The 27,864-nt window shown below is 30.9% G+C and overlaps 2 protein-coding genes and 1 long non-coding RNA gene across 3 annotated transcripts in view; 1 reads left to right on the forward strand and 2 right to left on the reverse strand.

The window, feature by feature from the left end:
* The window catches only part of LOC134714587 (uncharacterized), a 30,924-nt gene extending 3,085 nt beyond the window's left edge, over window positions 1–27,839 (forward strand). The window contains exons 2-3 of the mRNA XM_063575952.1: window positions 22,642–23,155; window positions 23,749–27,839. Coding sequence (XP_063432022.1) covers window positions 22,642–23,155; window positions 23,749–24,092 — 858 coding nt within the window. The 3' untranslated portion in view covers window positions 24,093–27,839. The remainder of the gene's footprint in view (window positions 1–22,641; window positions 23,156–23,748) is intronic.
* Window positions 1–27,864, reverse strand: part of LOC134714585 (anaphase-promoting complex subunit 4-like) — an 82,717-nt gene that overhangs the window by 18,122 nt on the left and 36,731 nt on the right. The window lies entirely within an intron of this gene.
* LOC134714588 (uncharacterized) lies at window positions 735–8,737 on the reverse strand. Its single transcript, XR_010106554.1, has 3 exons — window positions 8,307–8,737; window positions 7,385–7,435; window positions 735–966 (listed from the first exon to the last, which is right to left on the reverse strand). It is a non-coding gene; the product is annotated as an uncharacterized LOC134714588 (long non-coding RNA).

A 27,864-nucleotide genomic window follows, 5' to 3' on the forward strand; every position in this document is an offset into this window, starting at 1 on the left:
TGTTTTGCCAACTTTTGGTATCTTCTATTTTCAATTTTATACCAATAAGAATTGATTTTTTTTTGAAAAAATATATATATGTATGGTTTGATTTTTATGTCACAGTTGTAATGCCCGAACTTTCGATGGAACAGTCAATATGTACTTCATTTTAAAGCAATATAGTTGTTATCTGTGTTTCCTTATAGTCACCTAGTGTGCAGCTAAAATATGTTTCTAATGCAATATACACATACAAGGATTTTGGTAAAGAAATCTCAGTCATACAATAAATTGTTGCTAAAAAAGGTGAATATTGATGATAACTCTGATTTAAAATCCATTTAAACATTCTACATGTATATTCAAGAGTACAGCAACAATATCCCAAGTATTTTAGTGCTTGCCTCTGGTTCATATATTTCATTTTCACATTTTTCAAAACTTGTTAAATTTTTTTCTCTTCTTCTTACATGTCTTATGTTTGGGTCTTTTTATAGCTTGGTTTTTTTATTCATTGTTCAAGGACATACGGTGACCTGATATTACTTACTATATATACATCATTTAAACAACTCTTGTGAATATTTTTCTCATTGGCAATTCAACCAAATTTCTTTACTTTTATATGATCTTTGGATCATATTATATCAAGAATAATTGTCCTCAACAGTGATTGTGTAAAATACAGTTTCCTTTTTACAGTTTTGAATGTCTCCATTTTCTTCAAACTTTCTTAGTACAACACCAAAATATAAATTTCAAACTTCTAACTTTATTTTCAAGTATTTTTGTTCACAATTTTATTTCTTCAGTTTTCCAAGTACAACATGTACATGAATGTCAAAATGAATGTCTTCTTCATGAATCAAAATATTGGATTTTTCTTGTAATATTTCAAATGTTTGTGAAGTTTTTCCATGTTTGTGAGGTAGTCTTCTATGTTCTATATTGGTTATTCTTCATAGTGTTCACTGTGAATGGTAACTGAAATAAAATATTTAAAAATAATATAAATTCATGAAATTTGACTTCAGTAAATTAAGTAATTCGATAATAATTAAAAGTGTAATTCACTTAAGAGGTTTCAAACAGCTTATAATGTATCCGCATATATAAAAAAAAATATGTGGTATGATTGCCAACTGTCTATATCTACAAGAGACCAAAATGACGGACATTAACAACTATAGTTCACTGTACAGCCTTCAACAATGAGCAAAGCCCATACCGCATAGTTAGCTATAAAAGGCCCAGAAATGACAATGAAAAACAATGATTGCCAATGAGACAACTGTCTATATCTACAAGACACCAAAATGACACCGAAATTAATAACTGTAGGTCACCGTATGACCTTCAACAATAAGCAAAGCCCATACCGCATATTTGGCTTTAAAAGGCAATTCAAACGAGATAACTAACTGCCTTATTTATATAAAACAAGAATGTGTCCACAGTACACGGATGCCCCACTCGCACTATCATTTTCTATGTTTACTGGACTGTGAAATTGGAATAAATTCTCTAATTTGGCATTAAAATTAGAATGATCTTATCAAAGGGAACATGTATACTAAGTTTCAAGTTGATTGGACTTCAACTTCATCAAAAACTACCTTGACCAAAAACTTTAACCTGAAGTGGAACAGACGGACGAACCAACAGACGCACAGACCAGAAAACGTAATGCCCCTCTACTATCGTAGGTGGGGCATAAAAATGAAGGAAAAACAAATATGTAACATATAAACAAACAACTACCACTGAATTAGAGACTTTGGACAGACACATACATAAATAATGTGACAGGGTTAAACATGTGAGCGGGATCCCAACCCTCCCCTAACCTGGGACAGTGGTATAAAAGTACAACATGAGAACTAACTATAACCAGATGCTCCGCAGGGCGCAGCTTTATATGACTGCAGAGGTTGAACCCTGAACGGTTGGGGCAAGTATGGACACAACATTCAAGCTGGATTCAGCTCTAAATTTGGATTATGATTAAATAGTTGACACAGCATAGGTTTCTGACACAGAATGAATGTGGTCTAATGAACTTAAAGTTTTTTTTTTGCCTTTGAGCAATTCACTATGCTGTTGAATATTAATCCTCTCAAAAAAATGTTTGAAGAAATTTTCTTTTTATTTATGAAATCTGAAATGAAAAAAATTGACCCCCCCGCCCAATTTTTTTTTCACATCCCCCTTTCCCTTATTTCAAAACTGATCTCAATTCAAATTTCTAATGAAGTTTGCAACAATAACTACTCATTTAAATACATCATAAAATATTAAAATGTAAAAAAAGTGCTTGTTATCACGGAATGGTAAAGATTGTTTTAATCTATCAGTTGGTAGTAAAAGTGAATATACATTGTATATATAAAACAATGATTTAAGTTGATTCAACTACTATTCTGGACAAAGAAAGATAACTCCAATTGAAATCCAATTGGAATTTCTTGCTATTGCACAATATTGTGCAATTAGATATTTCTTGCAATTGTACAATACTGTGCAATTGAAAATATTGGCTATTGCACAATACTGTGCAATTGAAGATTTCTTGCTATTGCTGAATACTGTGCATTTGAAAATTCTTGCTATTGCACAATACTTAATATAATAATTTTGGATCCTGATTTGGACCAACTTGAAAACTGAGCCCATAATCAAAAATCTAAGTACATGTTAAGATTCAGCATATCAAAGAGGCCCAATAATTCAATTTTTGTTAAAATCAAACTTAGTTTAATTTTGGACCCCTTGGACTTTAATGTAGACCAATTTTAAAACGGGACCAAAAATTAATAATCTACATACCCAGTTAGATTAGGCATATCAAAGAACCCCAATTATTCAATTTTTGATGAAATCAAACAAAGTTTAATTTTGGACCCTTTTTCCTAAACAATTGAGACAAAAACTCCCAAAATCAATACCAACCTTCCTTTTATGGTCATAAACCTTGTGTTTAAATTTCATAGATTTCTATTTACTTATACTAAAGTTATGGTGCGAAAACCAAGAAAAATGCTTATTTGGGTCCCTTTTTGGCCCCTAATTCCTAAACTGTTGGTACCTAAACTCCTAAAATCAATAACCAACTTTCCTTTTGTGGTCATAAACATTGTGTTTAAATTTCATTGATTTCTATTTACTTAAGGTGGTATGGGTGTCTTTCGCCATCTTGGATTGTAAAAAACAGAGAATCTAAGGTTCATATTTTCTATTGAGATAGCAAAATTTGATGCAGGAATGCAGATCTTTAATGTGAATTTTCATTTAAAAGAACAAATTTATAGGAATATAACTTATAAATATTAATATATTTACAAGTATAGATTATTTATGGTTGTTTTTTGAATATTTCCAAATTTGCAATTTAAGGATGTACACCTCTGAGGAGCCAAAAATTTCTAGAATTAAACTTTTTTTCTAAACCTGTTTTTTGTGTTCATATGACTGTAAAAAAATAATTGGTGAAGAAAAAATCATACGGTGGTGCACTTCTTTTTTTGCTACGGCCCTTTGAAAGTACCCAATTTTTATGATTTTCCCATTTTTCATCAGTTTTTACCTATTTTTGGGCTCTAATCATGAAAAAAATAACATTTCCACAATTAAACTTTTTGTCATACTTTCAATAAAGATGAAGGGGACCAATCTGAATAAATTTTAATTTCAAAAACTATAGGTAGGTGTTAGTATAAGAAAGTTTTATCATATTTTGATGGTTTTTTGTGTCAAATTTACCATGTTGTCAATTTTGTAAATTTGTGATTTTTCTCCGTTTTAAGTACAAATTGCATATTTTTTCAACTTCTTTGTTATAAATGATTGAAAACATACATTTCTAAGAAATTTGAAAAGAAAAAAGGGATGTGGGATGTACATGTTTCTGGTAAAATCATTTTTTGTATCCCTCACCTATTTTCTCGATATTTTGGCTAAAAAGACTGACTCGATTGGTAATAAAATTTGAAAAATGTATTACTCAAAAACTACTCATTGGAAATACCCATTTTTTTTTTACAGAGTTGAGTTTGATTATTACATTTTTAAAATTCATTCATATTTTACACTTGTATCTCATGTTTTAGTCATAATTCCAGAACGAGATTTCAACGAGACTGAACGAGACTGAAATGTCAGAAGAATACATCCTTAAGGGGAGGTAACTCTAAAACAGTGCATTTTCTGAAGGACTCTACATGAAATATTCCTATTTTGTCTTTTAGCCGGAAAAAACGTACGGTGACCCTATCTTTTCTTTTGATATTCTCAGAGCATTGTCTGAAAGCAATCTTTTCCTAATTTATTTTACAATTTTATCATTTTGTTTAGTTTCTATTCACAAAATGTTGTGTTTTCCTGTATAATCTATACAAAACTTGTCATTTTGTCACAACCTGTAGCTTGAGAAAATGCGCGGTGACCTATCAGTTTTATAATATTTTTGAACATGTATCAATAGATACTACATTTTGACAACGTATGAACAAATTCTATCATTTTTATTTTAGACTCCCATACCACCTTAAACTTAAGTTGTTGTGCGAAAACCAAGAATAATGCTTATTTGGGCCCTTTTTTGGCCCCTAATTCCGAAACTGTTGGAACCAAAATTCCCAAAATCAATCCCAACCTTTCTGTTGTGGTCATAAACCTTGTGTTAAAATTTTATAGATTTTTATTCACTTTTACTTAAGTTAGAGTGCGAAAACTAAAAGTATTCAGACGACGACGACGCAGACGCCAACGTGATAGCAATATACAACGAAATTTTTTTTAAATTTTGAGGTCGTATAAAAATCAGTTGAAAAAGTCTTAACTCATCAAATGGACAAAAATACAAGTGGACGTGTTAATTTTAGAATGTTAAAAAACTACTGTAATGTTTATGTTTATTGTATTTAGGAGAGGCAAACTCTTTACTAGTTAGAGAATAGAAACTAAAAAAATCACCATTTTTTTCTTTGTAAAGGGGCATAACTCTATACAATAAAAATGATGTCACCAAAATCCAAAAGTGATCTTAGTTTTGATGTTATACATTTGTACTAATAAGCATTGTGTTTAAGATTCATAACATTTGGTTGAGGCAAACCTTAAGGCAGCAACCATTTGATTTTCTGGGGGGGTGGGGGGTGGGGGGGGGGGGGGCTATGGTTTTTTTGGGAAAAAAAAGTTTGTTTCCAGGTTTTGGTGAGAAAAAAAAATTTGTTTCGGACTCTGAGAAAAAAAAATTGTCTGTTTCACCCTCAGCTGCCACTATATGTAATGCTAAAATTGAAAGAAAAAAATTGTTTTCGGTTTATCGCTAAAAAAAATAGATTGTTCTTCGCCAAAGGCGAAAAAAAAAATTTGCACAGAAAAAAAACCATAGCCCCCCCCCCCCCCCCCAGAAAATCAAATGGTTGCTGCCTAAGTAAGAGAACTCAGCAGATTGAGAAATGAATTTTAGGAATTTTTAAGGGGCATTTCTCTAGAACGGTAAAAGGGATGCCACTTAAATTCAAACTTGATCTGCATTTTGTGGTTATAGGCATTGTATACAACAAGTTTTACAACATTTGATTGAGGCAAACTATAGAACTAGAGAATGGAAACCAATTTTGCAACACCAGTATGTAAGGATGTACAGACAGACAAAAATTAAATGCCCTTCTGCTTCAGCATGGGCATAAAAAGGAGATGCACAATGGGATTATGGGAAAAGTTTCAATAAATTATGCATGTTATGAATTATGGGTTTAAGCAGAAAAAAAACCCAAATACACAATATGTGTGTTCTAGTGGTCAGATAAAACAAAGTTGGTCAGATAAACCAAAATACATGTCATCCAATTTTATAAAACTCCATGTATGTTTGACAAAGTTATTGATCATCATACCGATGTCCAAAAAACTTTAAAAAGACTATTTAAACCTAATTGTTGACCATACCAAAGACAGAATTTAAAATCGCTATGTCTAGCTTTTGCCACCAAAAAAATCTCTGACAGCAAAAAGCAATACATATATATTCATTAACGCTGTTATGGTTTAATATCCTTCTGATAAGTTCAATATTTTGGCATTTTAAGTCATACTTTCCTAAACTGCTTGAAGTGACAAATGTTATTACATGTACACTAAATTCCTTGAACATGTTGAAGGATAGATATTTCAGTTTGAGAAAACAAAATTTTTGCACATTTTTTTTTAAGTACCTATAGCTATTGACAATGATTGATGAGTCTAGTCATTTCTGGTTAATTTTGTAGGTTCTTGCTGTCTTCCATAACTGTATGTTGTACATGTTGTTTTAATTTTTTCATTGGTTAACATTGGTTAATATTTTGTATCCTTATAAGTACCTTATGGTATGAATTTTGATCATTGTTTAAGGCTGTACAGTGTCAAGTGAATGTTTACATCTTAATGAGCTTTGTCCTATGGTCTTTTAATTGATAGTTGGTCACATTAAAGATCATACCTCATCTCTTCATATTTTATGTATGCTGGTCCATTGAAAAAACTCCAAGGTTACATGTACATAATTTAATTGTTATATTTTTGCAAATACTTAATGAATGGCTATCATCTATTTTGAATTTATTGAACGATAAAACTAATGTTTGACTCTTCACATTGAATAATCCGCGAAAGGAGCAAAGACTGGCGTCCAGAATATGAACTAGCACGTAATAAATTGAATTATGTGAAAATTATAAAACTGTTTTGTTAAAGATGTCGAACGCTATTTGTCATAAATTACCTGAAAAATTTAAGAACAGATCTATAGGAAATATCAGGGTAGCGACTGACGTCTGACTGATTAGATGAATGAAGCTGAATATTAAAATACTACTTTTTGATAAATATTCCTGGAGCAATGAACATAGAATTTTTTTTCGCTCGGATTGATTGATTGATTGTTGGTTGCTTAACGTCCAGTGGCAAATATTTCATGCATATTCAGGACGAGATCAAGTTAACAATAAATACAATAGGTAGGTTGTTGTAATAGAGGTCATCTAGGATGGTCGGGGAAATTTGGACTGCCACTGGAAAAGAGGGTATATTGGATAGGGACAGAAATTTTGCCTTGCAACAGGCCACCTACGGACCCCTCAAAGAGTTGTTGCAAGGGTTCTTAACGTGCAAAGAGCGTGGCACTCTCTTTACACGAGGCATCGGATTTAACGTCCCCCTCCTGACCGGACGTGACTGCAAACTTGATACATCCCGCACAGCCAAACGGACGCCCCACTTCGGCAAGCGTTATACTGCCAGTCGGGAGAAGACCAAGTGACAATATTTCTATACCCCAGTCACCCTTGGGGTCTTTTCGCTCGGACACACACTCCATAATCTAGTATATTATACACTATAATATTATAAGAGCATTTACCTGAATCCAGGGAGGCACTCTACTGTCTTCAAATGGCACTAAAGACAAACTCTGTAAAAAATAAAATTGAGAATGGAAATGGGGAATGTGTCAAAGAGACAACAACCAGACCTTACAGTAGACAACAGACAAAGGCCACCAATGGGTCTTCAATGTAGCAGTATGAAGTATGTTTTGCCTGTATGTAATCCTGATAATTATCAATTCAAACTTTAATAAACAGCTGCGCTATGAGCGCATGATAAGCCCTTAGTCTTGTGTGAGAAGTTTTATGCAATAATCATAAATAGTCTCCGAGATACCGCGCGACACGTGGAAAAATCATCCCCAAAAAAACATACAAATCTTTAGATTAATAAAACTAAGAAGTGTGTAAAGTTTTAAGCAATAGTTATTAATTGTTTTAAAGATACAATCATGACAATGGATCATATGAACCCTACTATACCCCCCTTTAAAAAAAATCAATTACCTTTAAATTAAAAATTTTGAATCATCACCAAAAAGTATACAGGTCTTTTGATTAATATAATTAAGAAGTGTGTGAAGTTTAAAGCAGTAATCAGAAAATATTTTTGAGATACAGCGTGACATGTGAAAAGTACACACCCCTGTTTTAGTTATCAAGTCCTGTAACTCACAAAGTTTAAATCCTATTTCGTGTATTTACAACAAAAAGTATACAGACTGTTTGACCATCATAAGAAACAACTATGTTAAGTTTCATGAAATTTGGATAAGCAGTTCTCAAGTTACGGTTTGACATGTAGAAACCGGACAGACAATTATTTGTATACCATAATAAGACCCGTCAAAATTTTTGTCAGACAGGCGTACAAAAAATCTTTAAAACTACATGTACAGAGTCTGACAAGAAAAAATATTCAAACTAAGTTTTCATTTCATTACATACATGACATACCTCTCATCACACAATTATTCATTGACTGGTGCTCCTCATATTGATATGCACATAAAATGAATATGAAGATCTATGACTCCACTATCTATTTAATCTAGAAAGCAATGCCTAAAATGAATTCTGTTCTGTTGCTTAGCCATGTTAGCTTCTCCTACTTCTTGAAGGACTTGTACTTTCATTGAAAGTGCTAAAAGAAATAATGTTTAAATAAAACCACCAAACTTGCCATGAAAAAGTTTGACTATACAAAAACATTGGAATGTTCTTATCAATAAAATTAAATCAATATGACCCTTGAGTAAAGAGCTGAACAAAAGTGGTTATATTTTAGCTCTGATTCCGAAATAATTTATAACATTGTATAATGCCAATCTTGGGGCAATAAGTCATTTAATAATCATGATACATCATTGGCGTAGCTAGGTCATTTCTACATGTACGCCTAAACCTCTGTGATGAGGCCAAAGAAACTGCTGGTAGTGGATATTAAAGCGGGGCATGACTAATTTCAGCTGATTAACTGATTGTTGTTCCTCCGATATCCAATTTATCACAAATAAATCGAAATATTTATGTTTTTCAATGTTTGGTTACAATCCGATATAAATCAAAATTGATACATGTAAATGGTTTCGTTTGTGTAGTGCAGTGGCAAATTCCAAAGGGACACATAATTTAAAGCATATTTCTTAAACCCGGCAAATTGTAACAAACCACTGACGGCCTGTGCATGCATAACATTTGACATGTACGCCGGTATGAATTCAAAAGGTTGTAAATTATAGCACTAGTATCTGCTCTTATCCATTTAAAACAAGTTTAAGATTATATTTACCTTTCGTTGCGCTTTCCAAGTACAAAAAAGTGGGTACATAAATCCATCAATGTTCCAGTTCAAGCAGTTGGTTTGGATCTTGTTCATTTCTATTTTTTGGTCGCCGGTTTCTTCCAGTTAATCGACAATTAATAATACATTTATACTAAACTTTTGACCTCTCAGTTTGAATAAATAAAATAGTCTTGTATTATCTTTCTGGCGGTCCCTTTCTGGCTGCCTCTGTCCAATCTTTTTAAAATACAGTTAAGAAAATCAAATCAGCAGACGCACGAGCGTCCATGGATTTTGCGTCATAGTATAAAAAAATGGCAACGGTGAAAAGTTTTCCGGGTTTTCGTATTAAACGTGCAAAAATGTCTACGTAGTTTTCTAGTTTGGTTTACGGATGGATATTTGAGCATGACTGAGAGTTAGTCTGGAATCAATAATGGGGATATATATTGTATAGAGAATAATGAACAAAAAAGTGCAGAAGAAAGGACAAAAAGAATTGATATTGAATAAGCAATAATATATAATATCATAGGCCTACTGCCGGACTGATTATTATTTATTTCTTTTAAGTCATTCACTTTTTTTTACATTTTGTTGTTTTCCATGATTCAGAATCAAATTACTCCGCTGACTCCTTTTGTGATGTGGGATGTAGTGTGTTTGTGGAGGAGAGGGGAGATGGAATTTGGGGGAAATTGACAATTTGAATTAATCAAATCAGAGAATTTAGAAATCTCAGTAAGAGTGTAAATAAATAAAATACAATACATAGGAATACTCTTGGTTTGTTAGTGTTCCTGCCGAAGATATCTCCAGCTTCCTCCATTAATAAAAACTTACCAACCACGAAATAACCTTCGAGAAATAGTCAATACTGTTGACAGTGGCGCAAAAATCATCGGAACTATCAATAAGTCTTGGATGCAGATATATTCATTTAATAAGTGATTTATACATTTTTTTTTCTGAATTTAAAGACATTTATATAATTAGGAAATACACTTTAAGTTTGCTACTGTCCCTGTGATTTAGATGTGCACACTCTACAAAGCTCTAGACAAATAATAGCCAGTGCTAGCCTACAATATCGGCATAGTAGATCCTTGAAATGCCGACTAAATTTTTGACTCGATCGATCTATTGATCCAAGCTAAAGGTTAAACAATATGTTTTCTTTTATAATACTCAACTCATGGACTTATTAACTATGCAAATACTTTTAACACTATCTCTTATATTCCACGACATGATCGCCAAACCTTCTGTTCATATGTTAGTATAATAGTCCCACTGAGCTTCATTTGCAATTTTACTAAAACCTACTGAGGCTAGGTTGCCACATGTTGACGGTAGAAAGTTCCGAACTGTTTACCATTTATAGTACCTAAGTTTACCTAAGTATTTTGGAGGTTCGTGTTCCCCAAAGAAGGCAATGGATTATATAGGGAACCACGGAAGCATGACCAGAGCGGAAAATCTTTAGCAGTGAGTGCCCTCCCCCTTTTAAAGTTATCAAAATTTCTGGATCCGTCACTGGCACAATCTATAGTTTCTTTTAATGGTAATGTAAATTTATTGGTGTTTTACTGCATGAACATTTTATATTTTAGGCTTTCTCGTTTTATTGGATTTATGGTAATTAAGTACCAGATTAATTTGTATTCTCCTTTGATAGTTTAACGGTTAACAACAGACACACAGCTAAAGACCCTGTATTGTTATTTTTTTTATTTATTTATAACCATGTCTGTTTTGGTATGCATCGCAATTTTAAAATATGTTCACATTTGATTTTAACTAAAGACTTCTTTGCAGTACTTTAATCAAAAACCGTTCCGTGAATGTTTTCCCACATGCACACTGGTATTTGTAAATGCCTCGACAATTGATATTTTTTCCTTTATACATGTATAGAAAAGAAAATTGAGGAGTTATGAACTTTAAAAAAACACAAGCACGAGTAACTTTTGAAACCACCCGTAGGACATGCAGGGGACAGGTGGTGATCAGGTCACAATTAAATTAATGGAAGTTTATACATGTAACAGTAAAGACAGTAAACCCCTCCCAAGAAATGCTTGCTTAAAAAACAAATAAAATAGAAGCAGGTAGTATTGTCCTTTGCTTTTAATATTCCACTCCAAACAAGAAGAAATGTATGATAAATTTATAATGGTACATTTTTCTGTCATTATATATGGACTATAAGGGACGAAGTAACACCCTGTATAGTGACTTTTGTTTGTCGTGATTTAAACATAATAAAAGTGTTTCTTTCCCCTAAATATCAAGAGCCTCATTGAACAGGATAAAAACTACCTCAGACCTCAAACAATCTGAAACTTTTCAAGTATGTTCTATATGCTCATGTGAATTTTGTCTTGTTAGCATAGTTTTGTACTTGGACAGATAATCAGAATGATCAGCCATCGTCAGTATGGTCTCGTTTGTTTGAACAACCAATGATCAGGTAATTTTTAATTCAGCTTTACATGTCAGTGATTTAGAATAAGAAAATCCTAGATATTAAACATATGCAAATGGCTAGTTTAATTTTATTATAGTCATAACTGTATGAAGCACCTTTTAAAGACTAAATTACATCTACATGTAACTGCCTTTTGGTCAAAGATTTTTTTTTTTGGGGGGGGGATAGTTGGCACACATGTACACATGAAAAAAAAGAGATGTAAGGTATTGTACTAGACTTTTGAGAAAGTTATATATACTTGATAACAATATTAACACAACACATCTAGATATTCAGGGTCTGTTCCATACATTTAAAAAAAAAAGGGGGGGGGTCACAACACAGGACAAAAAGGGGGGGGGGGGGGTTCCAACTATATATCCCCATAATATAATGCCATCCACCATTACTATAGTTGTTTGTTGGGAAGACAAGACACTAGGCACTTTTTGTTACTCAAGGACACACATTAACTTTAAATTTAAAAGAAATTCCAAAGATTTTTTTTAAATTACATACAATGTACAGGAAAACTTATTCTTTAAATCAACATTGTTTTAATGCAATATTATTTGAGCATGTTGAGCCCTTTTCTAGATTTTTTTCTGAAGAGATGTTTATGGTAAATCATGTTAATAGTACAACCATATTTTAAATTAAATAAATGGATGACTACATGAAGAAATTAAAAAAAAAATTCAGCGTTAAGAAACTCACTGTCTTTTCATCATATAAAATAATGTGAAACTGTTGTCAAGAGAGTCTGTCCATTTTATTTTGTATATTACCATACCTTTTTCATTAAATTGCTATATATTAAATTATTTTAATATTTCATATTTTTAATTAAATAAGATTACCATGTGGTCTTTGCTGGAAAGAAATCACTCCATTTGTACTCATATATCATGTATATACTAGTATATGCCAATATTTAAAGTATTTTAAACAGAGATTTACAATATGCATGTACATCTGCCATGATCTGGCATGCAAAATGTTAACAGCAAGTAAAGAATTGACTTTATATGTGCAATATCTATAATGATTTATATCATGTATATACACAACACATGAAATTTACAACTATTACATAAATTGGATGAGTCGAGCATGATACAAAAATGACTTTCTCATGTACTTAGCTTTCATGCGTAAATCATGCGTTTACAATAAATGTGATACACGCATGTATTTATTACATGTGAAAACCACATGTGAAAATCATGCGTTTAACCCATGTATTTATTACATGCGAAAACCGCATGTAAAGATCATGCGTTTAACGCATACTTCAGATACCGCATGATTTTCGCACGATTCACACATGATTTACGCATGTAATAGCCTTTTATGCGTAAATCATGCGTTTGAGAAATCATGCGATACACGCATGTTTAAAACGTGCGAAAACTGTATGTGAAGATCATGCGATTTACGCATACTTCATATTTCGCATGATTCACACATGATCCACGCATGACTTTTGCATGTAATGGCCACCATGCGTATATCATGCGTGGCACTTTTGCCTGTGTACAATTAATAGAAAAGTGAAATCTTTAAACTAGATATGTAGAAATGTACAATAAAATACATTTCACTCTGCAAACCAGAAAATTCGTATCACAAAACATAAACTCGAATAATTCAGCGCCCTCTATTCAATACCATTTTTCGAGAATCCCAGTGATTGCAATATAACGACTGGATTATTAGGGTTAAACACAAAACATCTGTAAAATGTAATAAAAAATTGTGTTCCATGTTCATATCATCCAGTTACCGAACACACACCAAGAAACGTTTAATATCTGAATGATTTGGTATAATGGTAAACTTGATATCCTATCTTAAAGTTATTCAGATTGAAAAAAACATAACCAGCTTGGGTTGAAGAGATTTACGTTAAATGTTAAACCATTCGAATTTCTTGCAAACGATCATGTTCAAAAGTAATTAAATAGAAAACAGAAGTTGCAAACTGAATTAAAAACCACGCAAGAAAGAAAGCAGAATTTCCAAACGTTATAAAAGTATCGCTCCAAACAGTTTAAAGTGTTTTACAACAATGGCGGTTCATCCTTGACACCCGAAACCCGAGAAGGAGACATCCGTTTGTGAGATATATCGGTGGTCCTGATTTATCTTTTAGATACCTAGTGATTATGGTAAGATAGGTAACAGTCGCAAAATTGTTTTCTTTGTGGTCTTCTGGATCATTTACTCGCTTCAAACATCTGAATCCATTGTATGGTACGTTACAGCTATTCTTTACTAATTGGTTGTTGAATATTCACTAGCATTATGCTTGATAGTGTTTGGGTTTGTCATCCTAACACAAAAGTCATTTATACACTTCAAAGCTATTATCCATACTTAAACACAGTAAGCCTGTAGTGATATTTCACTTAGTATACCGATATAAACACTGAAATGTTTTGTATATAAGGACTTTCACCGAAATAAACAATAATTACAAGAGCTAATGCATGCCATGGTACATTTGTATATCAAACGTTTTGTGAACAAGGACTCTCGCCAAAGTAAACATAGAACTTGAAAAAAGACACCTTATACATGAAAAGTACAAGTTGAATGTATCAAGATGTTTAAACAAGGGTATATTACGATTTGTTGTTACTTTTTAAAATGTTTTTTTTTATATAAATTTTGTAATTTTTTAAATAACTGGTACGAATTTGAAATAAAGATGTTAAAGAAGGTATTACTGAGTACATGTACCTATATATAATAGTAGTAGCTGACCCAATTTAAAATAAACAATGTATTTTTAACTGCAATCGAAGACACATTACTTTTCAAAGATCACAAATGAACTGAACCCGTTGCTTAATAAAATACACTGTTGCAACTAGGAACAAGACACGCTTTTACAGAATGAAAAAAAAAGAAGTTTTGATGTTTAAAACTTCAATCAAAATAATATTATAGATTTTGTCTTTCAAGTTATTTAGATGTATAAAAAATCATCTCAATGTATTAATCTCTTAAAGATCAAACGCTTTCCGTATTTGAAAATATCTTTTTCATGGTTCCTAAAAAGTCATTATGACAGCTGAGCAACTTTAAGAATCCAATACAGTGGTATTTACTGTGTAATACAAAATCACTTATCTGTTATATAATCGCCTTGGACTTATTGACAGGACCATATGTTACTTAAAATAAAAATCTATGTTAAATATCTGTTTCTAAGATTTTTACATGTTAAAATATATGTAAAGTAAATCAGCATCCTATATAATTGATGCAAACAAGGTGAAAAGTAATTATCACAAGAGCTTGTCAAACAAAATAAAGTTTTTAAAAAACTTGACTGGCTATACAGGCCTTGCAAGGTCGATAGAAGAGCTTGACACTTGACATACTAATATTATTCCCCTTCTATCTACTAACCAGACTTTCCTCTTGATTCATCTAAAATGGGGACAGACAATAAGGAAAATGTAGTTCTCTTCTTTTCTTTCTCTCATATGTAAACAACGAACTATGAGACATGTTTTTTCTTTTCATATGCATACTCATTTTGAATAAACGATGTGCAAAGAGGATATCAAATTCATATTGAATACTATAAACTACTGCAACATGATACTAGTGAATTTATTAAATGTCGAACTGTAGGTTAGAAAAGATAAATGAGAAAATTACGCATTTCGATATCAACTTTTTGTACTTGAAAAATATAAATAAATATGAACTGGTTAAAAATAGTGTACGATGATAATGTTGTGTCTACCCTTATTATTAGTACAACTATGGAAGTATTATATTGACCATATTACTTCCATGGTATAACCTATCAGCCAAGATGCGTCAAATTAGGTTTACAATTTCATCTCCTTTTTAAGTCTGACTGTAACTTCACAAGTCCGTGAAATGAAAAATATTTGTATTAATTGGGAAAGTTTCAAATGTTTTAGTGGAAAGTCTGATTAATGAACCTGAAGAACTGACTCTAAAATAATAAAGACAAATTTAAGATAATATCTGTGAAAGATAAAGACATTATTGATATACAAATGATAACAATACACATCCCTTTAAGCAAAACACATAAAGCTGGGTCTTTATATATTTTGACATTTATTTGAATTTTCATTTGCGTATGCTACTGTTTAAACCAAATACAGGTTCAATATTGTCATATTCTTACTTTAAACATTTTGTTTTTGTGTTCTTTTAAGTTTCGTATTACTTATTTAATTTTAAATTTTAAGAATTATGTATGAACATTTGTACACCCACACCATGTAACAATATACGTCTTACGTGTGCCACTGCACCCACCACTGAAATACGTATAAAATTTAATTTGCTGATTTTGCGCATAGGACAAACCAAGGATTTAAATAGCTTGTTCATTTGAACTTCGCAGCAAGTTCGCTTATAAGCTTTTTTGGGCTAGTCTAATATTAAATGGCCTTGGAAACACGTGTACTGTCTGGTATCATTAAAAAAATGTCAATACAACTGTCTAAAAATCAAAAGACAGAAAAAAAGATGTCCAATATATTTATCCCAAAGAAAGGTAAACATTTTACTAAAAACAATAAACAGAAGAGGTTGAGATGCACGCTTTTTATTTCGAAAAAGTGACACCCTGATATAGTAAAATGCAAACCTGTTAGCAAAAATATAAATAGGGAATGTACAAATTGGACAGTTGCAGAACATTTTATAAATGATAGGGTTACTCATGATACATCTTATCTAGTTGTAAGTCTAAAACGACTCACAGAAGAGTTTCTACGACTTTGTAATAAACACTGTATGGTCAAGGTCATATGAATTTCTGACTAATTCAGTAAAAACACAGACTTTTAAAATGAAAAAAAACTCTAAACATTTCAGACAAGTTAAAGACTTTTTTTAATCTTGTTAACGTCTTATGTCAAATAAAGAATTACAAATATTAGGAAATCAACACAACATTATGTACAGCTGTTACTAATGTTGAAATGGACACCATTGTCCCTGGTCCACTCATCTCACACAGATGCATTTACATGCGACTAATTAGTTTCTAGACAATCATCTTTCAGTGGTGGATATCATTATCATTGTCCGATTGAAGATGGCTAAGTTGTCAACTATTCAATTATGGACCTTTAATGTGGTCAAAGATCATTGTGATAAGAGACATTACCTAAATGACTAGTCTGCACTAGTCGGCAGCTAACGCTATCAGCACTGTTGTTTCTTAAGGCGAAAATATCACTCCCTCACGAAATCAACACAATGAAAAATTGAAAATTGGAAGGCGTTGACAAATAAAGTGAAATGGACTTCATTTTGTCGTTATTTAGTTTGGATTATCATCCTATTGTTAACTTTTCAATAAATATTTGTACTCTTAAATTTACGCTCCGGATGACTACTAATTATTGAGCAAAACATAACCTAAATACATTTTAACATAAAAGTGAATGGTTTGAAAACGCCCGAATGAACTGATAGTGTCGTTGTATCGGCTGTTATTTCTGATTTGATGCACATCAAATTATGCGTTCATAATTAAAGATCGAAAAGCCTGAGGACCTTTGTTAAGTAACTTAAAATAGCAGATGGGTCAGCCGTCAGCCTATTATGATAATGTATCAAACTTGTATTTGATTATTTTTCTCTTCAATGTATTCAAATCTATCAAGTGTCAAGATAGATTTGATAATTTTCCACTTAAATGTTTCCGAATCTATTTCTTAACATCATTAACTGATACTATGTGCTGAACACTTATTAATTCAAATTAATTTTTTGGGACAATGACTCGTTATTTTGAGGGTCCCACTGTCTATAACAAAGCTCACATGTATAAATTTAAACATCAAAGTACTCGAAAACAAAATCTATGGCAGATAAAAGACATTATTTAATTTCCTTGAACTGTCACCCGGATATCCTCACCCTGCCAGAGCACCTGATAGCATATCCGGTTTGTTTATCACCCTTCCTTAACACCTGATATTTCCGGTTTGATCAATACCCTTCCAGGGCACCTGATATCATATCTGGTTTGATCCTCACCTTCTAGAGTGCCTGATATCATACCTGGTTTTATTTTCAACCTTCCAGAGCACCTGATATCATATCCGGTTTGATTCTCACCCTTCCAGGGCACCTGATATCATACCCAATTTTGATTCTCACCCTTCCAGGGCACCTGATATCATACCTGGTTTAGTAATGATGTAGTACCGAACATACCCAATATGTTGCATTGGTTGTGCATTTATGACTATGGCACCAGTTGTTATGACACTCGTCTAGTCACTATACACATATTTGTTTACACTTGAATATCATTTATCTAAGTCAACTAATTTACAAAGCATATCTATTGGTCGGGGTCAAAGAGCACCATTTTACCACCAACTGTTACCCACTTTGTTTAAACTTATATAGAATTTGATTAACTGTCTTGTCATTGAAAAGCTTTATAAAACATATTTACTCACTAAATATAAATCATTAAAAACTAAGGACAGGACTACTGCTTCAGGGAAGAAACTGACATTTTGTCAAAAGTTATTATGTATTAAAATATTTTGTTATTAACTTTTCCCCACTAAATCATCAAATAATGACAAGGCATAAACACGTACTTAACATATGTATATATCTCTACACATTAATTCATAATCGAATTTCAATTATTCAATAAAGTATTTAACCTGGTTAAATTACAGAAATAAAAATTTCAATTAATTTAAAATAAAAGTAAATGCACGTACTAAAACCCTATAATTTTCTTATTCATTTGATCACTATTAAAATTCTTTCTATCATACAAGGGGTATGTATGAATAAACTTTAAACACATATTTTTTTTAATCCTCCTGTCAAAACTTTGCATGAATGAACTTCCTGAAAGATATAGAATGACTTAGATATCTTTTAACATATTTTATTAACAGAGTCTCCTTGTTCTATTGTATATCATATGTGACTGTATAATTCATATTCTACATTAGTATCATTAAGCAATATTCCAAATTCCATTGAATTAGTCTTATTTGTAGGCTTATCTAAATTATTTTGACATAGGCATATGCTTTTCTTTCGTATATTGAGTTTAGTCAGTTTTTAAAATCATGGGAATTTAAATATTTTTTATTTCATTTATCCTTTTTCCTTTTTTCAAAGTAAAAATGGAAGTCAGTCCTGTGCATCATCAAAATAAAAGAGCTACTTGACCCTGCATGAAACACCAGTAGTTAATCTATTCCAAACCCCATCATTTAAACAAGAACATTTCTCAAAATTAAAAAAAAAATCTTCAAAGATACCATGTTTAGACAGCAAATTTGCAAAAGTTTAGGTCTTGAGTATTCATCATTGGTGATGCTGGGAAATAAGATCAACTTTTTATATATTTTCGATATTAAATTGTTTTAAAATAGTGTTAATATTCCTCATGTGACAACTATATATAGCAAAATCATGTTCATACTTTAATAAGAAATTCCCAACGATGCAACACTCATGACATTATATTAATACCTATAGAAAATCAACTAGCAGAAAACTCGAGAGCAATAAGTCAAATAAATTGTTTAATGATAACTTGAGCATCAATTTGGCATGCTGTCATAATTACTAAGATAGAAATCAAAACATCTAGATGGTGGCTACCTCTTTTCTTCATACTTAGGGAACAATCGTCAGAGCCTATTGTTATAAGTATCAGATGGCTTGAACAATTAAATTTTTGAGCCAAAAAAAGACAATTGAAAAAAATTATCAGTTATAACGATTAATATTTTCTTCATACATAGGAAACAATGTCAGAGCCTAGTGTGGCACGGTCAATTAAAGTTATGAGCCAAAATAAGACAATTGCAAAAAATTATCAGTTATGACTATTAATGTCAAACAATGATACAACAATGCATAAAGGAATTTCTATATGAATTACCTGTGAGAAATTCTAGATATTATATTTCACATTGTTGTAACTTTATTTTGAAATAAGATAGGGACATTGTTCTATTTGATATTAAACATATCAAAATTATAGTGATGATAAAATGTTGGCTGGCAGAATATTCTTGTACTATTATTAATAAAGTATAAAGTAAACTGAACTGTGTTATTGATAGTCATATAATATCAAAAAACAATCTGTACATGGAAACATCTGTTTTATCAAAGATACTTAAGTTTTGGATTCAACGGTTTATGCACTTGAAAATTATTTAGGTTAGGATTTGCCTAGGTTTAGGACAAAGGTTATGTGAGGTAATGTTTAGAGAAAATGTCATGCTTTGACAATGTATAGTTATAGAATGACAATTAGTATGTGTTAATGCATTCTTGGCTTTCAAAGATTCAACTTTTGAGATACAGACAAATCAAGAAAAGTGTTTTGAATACATGAAAATTACAATCTGTTATTTTCATTTTTCACAAGTATTTTTTACCTACAAAAAGAGGGTTTTCCTTCAGTTTGTAATTGGATCTGTTATCTCTAAATAATTTATGACTTTTGAACAGGGGTATACTACTGTTGCCTTTATGTATGATATACAAAATGGACATTAAACTATCATAAGTTGATGAAAATATCATTGGCAAAAAAAGACTGAGCAAAATGAAACAATCAAATACTGGAGGCAATGTGTAAGAATGCTTCCATTAGGTGTTGAATTCCTCATATTGACTATTACACATGACTCATCAAACAGATTAGTGTGATACCTTCCAACAAGATAAGGGTTCTCCCTTTGATTAAATATTTGTTAAATTCGTACAAACAACCTATAATTAATCAGAGGGATCTGGGCATACAAAGCCCACCATTTAAATCCTTTGTTTACAGAACAAATTTATTACCTACATACATGTCTGTATCATAAGGCAGGTTTAGACCACAGTTCAGAAGGAACCCAAATTGATCTTTCTAACCTTATACATTAATGACATACCAAAAGTGATGATTTATTACTAATGGCAGTTGTCACTATGTAGATCGAAAATATTTGGATCTCTAACTAAACTTGTCTGTAGGAAGTGTTACCACCAACCCAGTAGTTAACACTCCTTTGCTGATGGAATGCTGATAGAAAATTGCATTGATGAGGTCATTTTCATTATTAAGATAATAACCCAATGTTGACTGCTGTACCCCTATTTTGACATTTTTACCTTTTATGTCTGTTAGTTCTGTTTACACATTGTTGTCATTATAATGGAATTGTATGCAACTGTCATATGGGAGAGGGGTTTAGCTTGCTATAAAACTAGATTTAATCAATATTTTCTTCATAAGAAAATACTTCTGCCAAGCAAGCAATATGACAGTTGATATCCATTTGTTTGAAGTGTTTGAGCTTTTGATTTTGCCATTTACTTACGAACTTTCCCGTGAGAATTTTCCTCAGAGTAAGGTATTTTTTTTATTTTACTTTTTAAAAATCATTTAGAACATTATGGTTTTTCTACCCAATACACATAGAGCCTTGGTCAGATTTGATAGATCATTTTTTCATTTAGCTTCCATTCTATGTTGATTTGAGTGCCACTACTGATTCTAATATAGATAAATGTGCATTCAGGCTACAAATATGCCTGTGATGAGTTTTTTTACCCCAAAATCAAACAGTAACTCAAATTCTTGTTTGATTTAAGTTTGTTGTCTTCATACCAAGTATAAGTAAAAAGTATCAATTATTGTTCTATTTTTAGCATTAATACCTGACCAATTTCATCCAACAGTTTTATGAAAAAAATTAAACCCACCATCAAAGTGAAAAACACATGATCTTGTAACCATTACTGTATAACATTTCAATTTATTTCAAAAGTTTTTTCCTTTAATCTTGTGTGACAAAGTGTTTTTTGTAAGCAACATATTTTCCCAGCCCATAGTTTGCAAGTATGCTAAATTGACCCTTTTGTCATGCTTTTTCAAGCTCAAGATATGAACATGATGTTGAGACAAGTATTTGACTGCACAATAAGCTTAACAAATTAATAAAAATATCTAAATCTCCTTAGTTACATGTGGATATGAACATGTGCTTTATCATTCTACTTCCTTTTGGCTTAGTATGGAGAAAACAAATATTAACCTCTGTACCCTGTATAAGCCCTGAAATATCAACAACATCTTGCAACTGCTACCAGACTGCACAATTGGCTTATAAATGACATCAATATTTGAATCTCCATGTACATGATTTATCTGACTTTGTGCTTTATCACCCTAGTTTGTTTAATAAATGTTGATATAATTTGATTGTTTACATTAACTTACATTAAACGAACATTGATTGGAAGATCTCAATGTCATATAGGCCCAGATTTGGTTTAATAAGAGAATAAAATCTATATGAAGACTTGTGAAAAAGTTTATTGAAGTTTTTTCATCACTAGCTATTGTCAATAAACTATTCTTTGATCAAACAAGTACTTGAATAAGTGTTAAAATATAGAAGTCAAAGGGTACACAGTTTAGAAGCTTCAACCTGCTTTGACTAAAGAATTACTTTCATATAGTTTTATTTTTTATCCCACTGATATTTTGTTACTCCTCCATTCTGTTTGTTTTCCCCTGATATTTATGTTGACTGTATTTCATTATACTAAATCTCTCTTTTTCTAAAACTTTTTTTTACCTCATCCATTTATTTGACTTCATTTCATTTATTTGTGACTATACAAATATATGTTTTTTCGACTCAACTTTAAGATAAAAAAGTGTGCTTTACCTAGATATCTTTTAGATATTATACTTTTTTTTAATGTGTAAGCACATTTCTGTTCCCAAACAGATATATTTCCTTAAAAACCAATCCAAAGGGAATCTGTACACAATCAAACACACTGAATCCTTAGCAAAGCTTTGATGCTATCCTTTTTTCATCCTTTCGAAACTAGCATTTGTTTTAATACCAACATGTCTAAATATAAACACACAGATCGAAATTTTCAGCTGGTTTTTTTAAATCTCATGTCACAATATGTAAATGCTGTGAATAATAAAGGTATTTTTTTAATATTTCCAGATACCATTACCATCATTTACCAAGATGAAGGAAAATTATCCAGGCTACAAACATGCAGGAGGCAGATACCACAACAATCATCTCATCGACATGATTGGATGTAAGCGCAAATTGTTATTACATGATACTAGTGCTTTGAGACTATCATATTCCTTCAATAAAGTTGGGGGTGAACATTCATTAGGACATGATTTAATTCATTTATCTAGGAATGGAATAGACAGTGTTGTAGGCACAGATGGACTACAATATATATACCACCCTATAGCATATGGACCATTCCTAGCTGACAAATATGGATATCCAACGATTTCAAAATTACACCAGTTTGATCCTGTCAGCACAAAGAAGAACTTTTGGGGGAAACAAGGAATACTTAGAGTGATAACATATCGTAAAATTAAAAACTTGCCAGTTGGACATGTTGCATTGTGGGACTGTGATCATTTTCATGAAACAAAAGACTGGATTTCAGGGCATAGTTTGATAACAGTTGAGTTCTGGGAGTCTCCAGGTAAGACCAAAGGTTTTCTCATAGAAAGGAATTGTTGAACGATGTTTTATCTTTGTACAATTTATTATAATTTTATCTTTTAAATGAAGGAAAGTAACTGAAAACGTCAGATTGCTAAAGTATAGTTATTTTTCCCAAAGACACATACTTAGTGGTTTAAAAGTAATTATAACAACTCTATCACAAAGAACAGAACACAATATAAATGAAATCAAACTGCAGTGATGACAATAATCAACATCAACATACAGACAATGAACCCCAAGGGTGCACTGAATGCACTATTCTTATAAAAGTGTTGGGTGTAAAAAAAAACACACTTTAAAACAGCATTTTTATTATAGAAATTGTTACTACGAATAAGTCATTATGTCGCCACAAATATGTACATGTAGTAAATTCTTGTCAACAATAAGTCAAGAAAGTAATGTTTTAATTACAAAAAACAAATGCTATTACAAACAAACTTATTTAAGGAATTACTTTATTTGAAAACAAGTTCAGGCAAATGATTGGAAATATAAGTGTTTTAATATTCTTTCTTTATGAAAATAACTTGACAAATAATTAAGCTTATGAATTCTCTCTTACAGATTCCAATTGTTCCAGTTCTACAACTAGATATCTTCATCAAAATGTACCAGTAAAACATATCAAACAAATATCTACACCACCATCATCAAACGTGAATCACCAAATTCCAGCCAATCAACTTCCTGGACAATCAATCCATCAACTTCCAGTAACATCAGAACATTTATCATTGAAAAACAATCCACCTTCCAACCAGGGTAACCAAGCTCTTGCTCCAAATTCACAAATAGATTTGAAAACATTAATGAAAGATAAAACTTTTCGAAGGAAGTTCATAAAAAAGTATTATGTAAGTAATGGGCATTTACGTCATGCAAAACATAGAGGACTGTCATTGTCTTAAGAACAACTATCATAATCCAGACATCGATTATACTAATTGATTTTTTTTTTCTTTGGAAAACAGAACTATGTGTGTGTATTTATAATTGCCATTTTAAACAATACATTTTTTGTGAAGACAACTTTGACAACGAATTTCAACAGCTTTAACCATGCTCAATCTATTTTATGGCCAGCTAGTTACAGTTACTGATATAGTTCATCTACAAAATGAAACAACTGGATTATAATTAAGAGATTCTTATGAATATTTCAATGGTGAAATGCATCGACAGGATTTACTTTGATAAATTTGTATTCAATTAAGGATACAAAAAACGTTTTCAAAATACAAATTGAGTTTTACATATGAAGTGCATTTGGAAGAAGAAGGATAATTATAGTGATGACTTAATGTAAACAGTACATCATCGGCTGCATTTGTTTTAATTTTGTGTTCATTCCAGTAGCATTTATGAATTGTGATTTCGTATTGTTGTTGTTAGCCATGACATTATAATATAAATGATAAAAAAGTACTAGTCATAAATTGTCAGTTTGTGAAGATGTTTGTTAATTGTATAAAAAGACATTAAAAGTGCTAATTGTACTTGTTATGAATATTGTCATTATGTTATTGATCTCCATGTGCTTTTCTATTTGTGTTTAATCATAATTTGTATCTCCTTGTTTACAAATACATCTGACACTTATTAGCATAAGGTGACCATATTAGTTAAAATAAGCACCTTTAATTTGGTGGAACCTTATGGAGACAGCTAAATGAAATTAGTTGGAAAATATATTTCTTTGATTCAGAACCATAGTTTAAAATAATTATTTGGCATTATATAATGATACAAAAATATACATCTAGCTGTTGAGGTATTTTTGATACTTTGTATTATCTGTCATTCAGATTTATATTTGGAAATTAAATCTTGATAGGTCACATTAGAAGCAAGGATGTAAATTATGAAAAAATAAAGTGATCCAGTTGTTGGAACTGACCAGCTCATCTTTTGTTTCAGTTTCTACTTTTTTTTATTTGCTCAATATGTGTGGTTGTGTTAGTAACCTTTGCCTTGGGTTTAGCTAAATCCATTTTTCTTACAAAATGAGTTTTGTATTAAAATATTCAAGAAAAATTCATTCATATTAAAAGTCTTTTTTCTGGTATTAACTCTTAGGAAATTCAAACTGTTTGAAATTTACTTATGAAATAATTTTCAGGACAGTGTATTTTTCAAACTTTCTACCCCCTCATAATCAATGAAAGGATACACACTTAAGTGTGAGTTATGTATTTTTAAATTCTGATTTGTGTGATGAAAGTTTGCTAAAGAAAAACATCATAATTCATCTCATATCTCATTCTCAATTCATTATTTTTTTCTATTTGAAAGCAAACACTTTGCTTATGACAGTTTAATACTGTCTTCATTTGAATTACAAAACATATTTTTCTCCATTTAATGCATGATGAGTTTCTTTTCAAGTTCAAATCACTCAAAATTGTGACTGTCACCTTTAAAAAATAACATACTTTCAATAATTCACTCATACCAAATATGTAAATTATTTAAAATGAGAATACTTTGATGATGTTTGCATTCATATATACAATATTTAAATATATGAGGGGGTAAAGTACTATGTTAGCCATAAATTTGAACTACTTTGCCATATAAATGAGAAATAAGATACACTATCCCTTACTTTAAATGAATTTAATGACATTTACTCAGCATTTTTCACAATTATACTGACACCCAATGTCCTTGGTTCTTTTCTGAATTGCATAAAAGTTACACTTCAAAGAGGGGAGGCACAGCTTGAAAAATTGTTGAAGATAAAATGTAAATAAAGTGAAGGAAAAACAGTCACTTGCAAGTTCATCTAAATGCTTTTGACATAAATTAAAAATTTCATTTACTTTTGTTAAATGTAATGTATAAAATAACTTACAATTAAATTTTATGTTCAAGGCATTTAAAATCTTGCATTGTGTTTTGGTCTTCTGTGCATTAAAATGAACTAATCTTATTCAAATATTCCATCAACCACCCTATATTTAATCAGATAAGGTTTTAATCCATTTTAAATTGGTTCTTAAACAACACACCTTGTTTTGAAAGACACTTGTCACCATTTTTTTGCACCACATGTACAATTGTATAATTTTAAAGTCTATTTCCAGGTGTTCCCTCTTTTACTCATTGTCTGAAGTTCACCAATGAATTCTATTTAGAGGTTTAGGTTACAGTAACTCCTTTGTGTTGAAACTTATAAAAATATCTCTACTACTGGATAAATACCCACTGTGTTAATCTTATCAATAATCTTGGTTTTTCTTGGGTTAGAAGAAAAAGAAACCAAAAACTTTATGAATGAATCAATTCAAAACAAACTAAACAGTGGAAAAATAAAGTTTCAGCTTTGAGATATTCATTTTATAGAAACAATCTTATAAGGCTATTTTTTTTTTTTAATTTCTGGTACCACAAAAACACACTATATATGCTGTAAACCAATTTACTTCACAACTAGCAAAAATATGTGAATATAAACCTCGTAAATATGTAAAACAGGATGTTTCTTCGATAAATCACAACATTAAATTGCTCTAAAGTTGTGCTAAAGAGTTAAAAGCAAAATATAAGTATTCATGAAAACAATTTGGTTTACAGTATGCATTATTTTGATTTAGAGTTCTAATTATGTTAATTGCAAACTTAGATGTTTTTACATTCACCTTTCCTGGCAGCAGCATCTTTACCCTTACACTCTTATTCTCTTGAAAACAAATAAACACACATTTTCAAAAATGCCATTTGATATTTTCTAGCATATCATACTGCAAAATATAACCTATCATTTTGTTAAAAGTTATTTAATGGGGTATTTTTTATGGCAGCTTTGTTTCAAATTTTTTACACTTGTTCTTTATTAGAAATCACTTTTGATAGCAAGTCCTTCACTATGTTTTGAACTTTGAGCAGTAAAAATAATGTTTATACATTAGAATAAATGTCTTATCTATTTATATAAATAGAAAGACAGGTCTGTGTGAGAAATATGGCATTGGCTAGTGTCAGGAATACCTTTTAACCACAAAGTTTGTGTCAATGTTTTGTTTTTTACATTTAAAATTTAATTAGCCCATGATTATCTTCATTGGGAAAATCTTAAAATCAAATAACGATTAGATGATTTTTTGATTTTTTCTTCTTCTGGAGTTTTTACAATTGCAACACTTGTATCCACTTTTACAAATGTATAGCTTTTGTTTTCAACAGGTTTCTTGCATTAAACACAAAAACAAATATAACTCTTTTCCTTAAAGCTAAATGAGAAAAATCCATCTTGCCATTTGCCAGAATCCAGTATTTGCATCTAATGCCATGAAGACAAGAAAAAATGTTTTTGTTTTTAATTTACAGCTCTAGAAATTCTTCATTACTTCTATAATTCAAGTTTATGGTATGATTACATTTAGTTTTGAAATATATATATCTGTGAAGATTTCTTTTAATATTTTTTATGTTTTTCTTTTAAAAGGTGTTACATGTATGAAACTAATTGTTGTATATTGACTATCAAATGAAACCAAAACTTGTGAATTTTAATTGTTGTATATTGACCATCAAATGAAACCAAAACTTGTAAATCTAAATTGTTGTTTATAATTTATATTGCTGTTGATTTGTATGTTTTGTGTTGTGAAATTGAATTTGATTAAATCAAAATAAAATGAATTTGAAATGAATCTGACATTTCATTAAAGCCTGATA

Source organism: Mytilus trossulus, chromosome 4 (assembly GCF_036588685.1).
Source record: "Mytilus trossulus isolate FHL-02 chromosome 4, PNRI_Mtr1.1.1.hap1, whole genome shotgun sequence".
NCBI lineage: Eukaryota > Metazoa > Mollusca > Bivalvia > Mytilida > Mytilidae > Mytilus > Mytilus trossulus.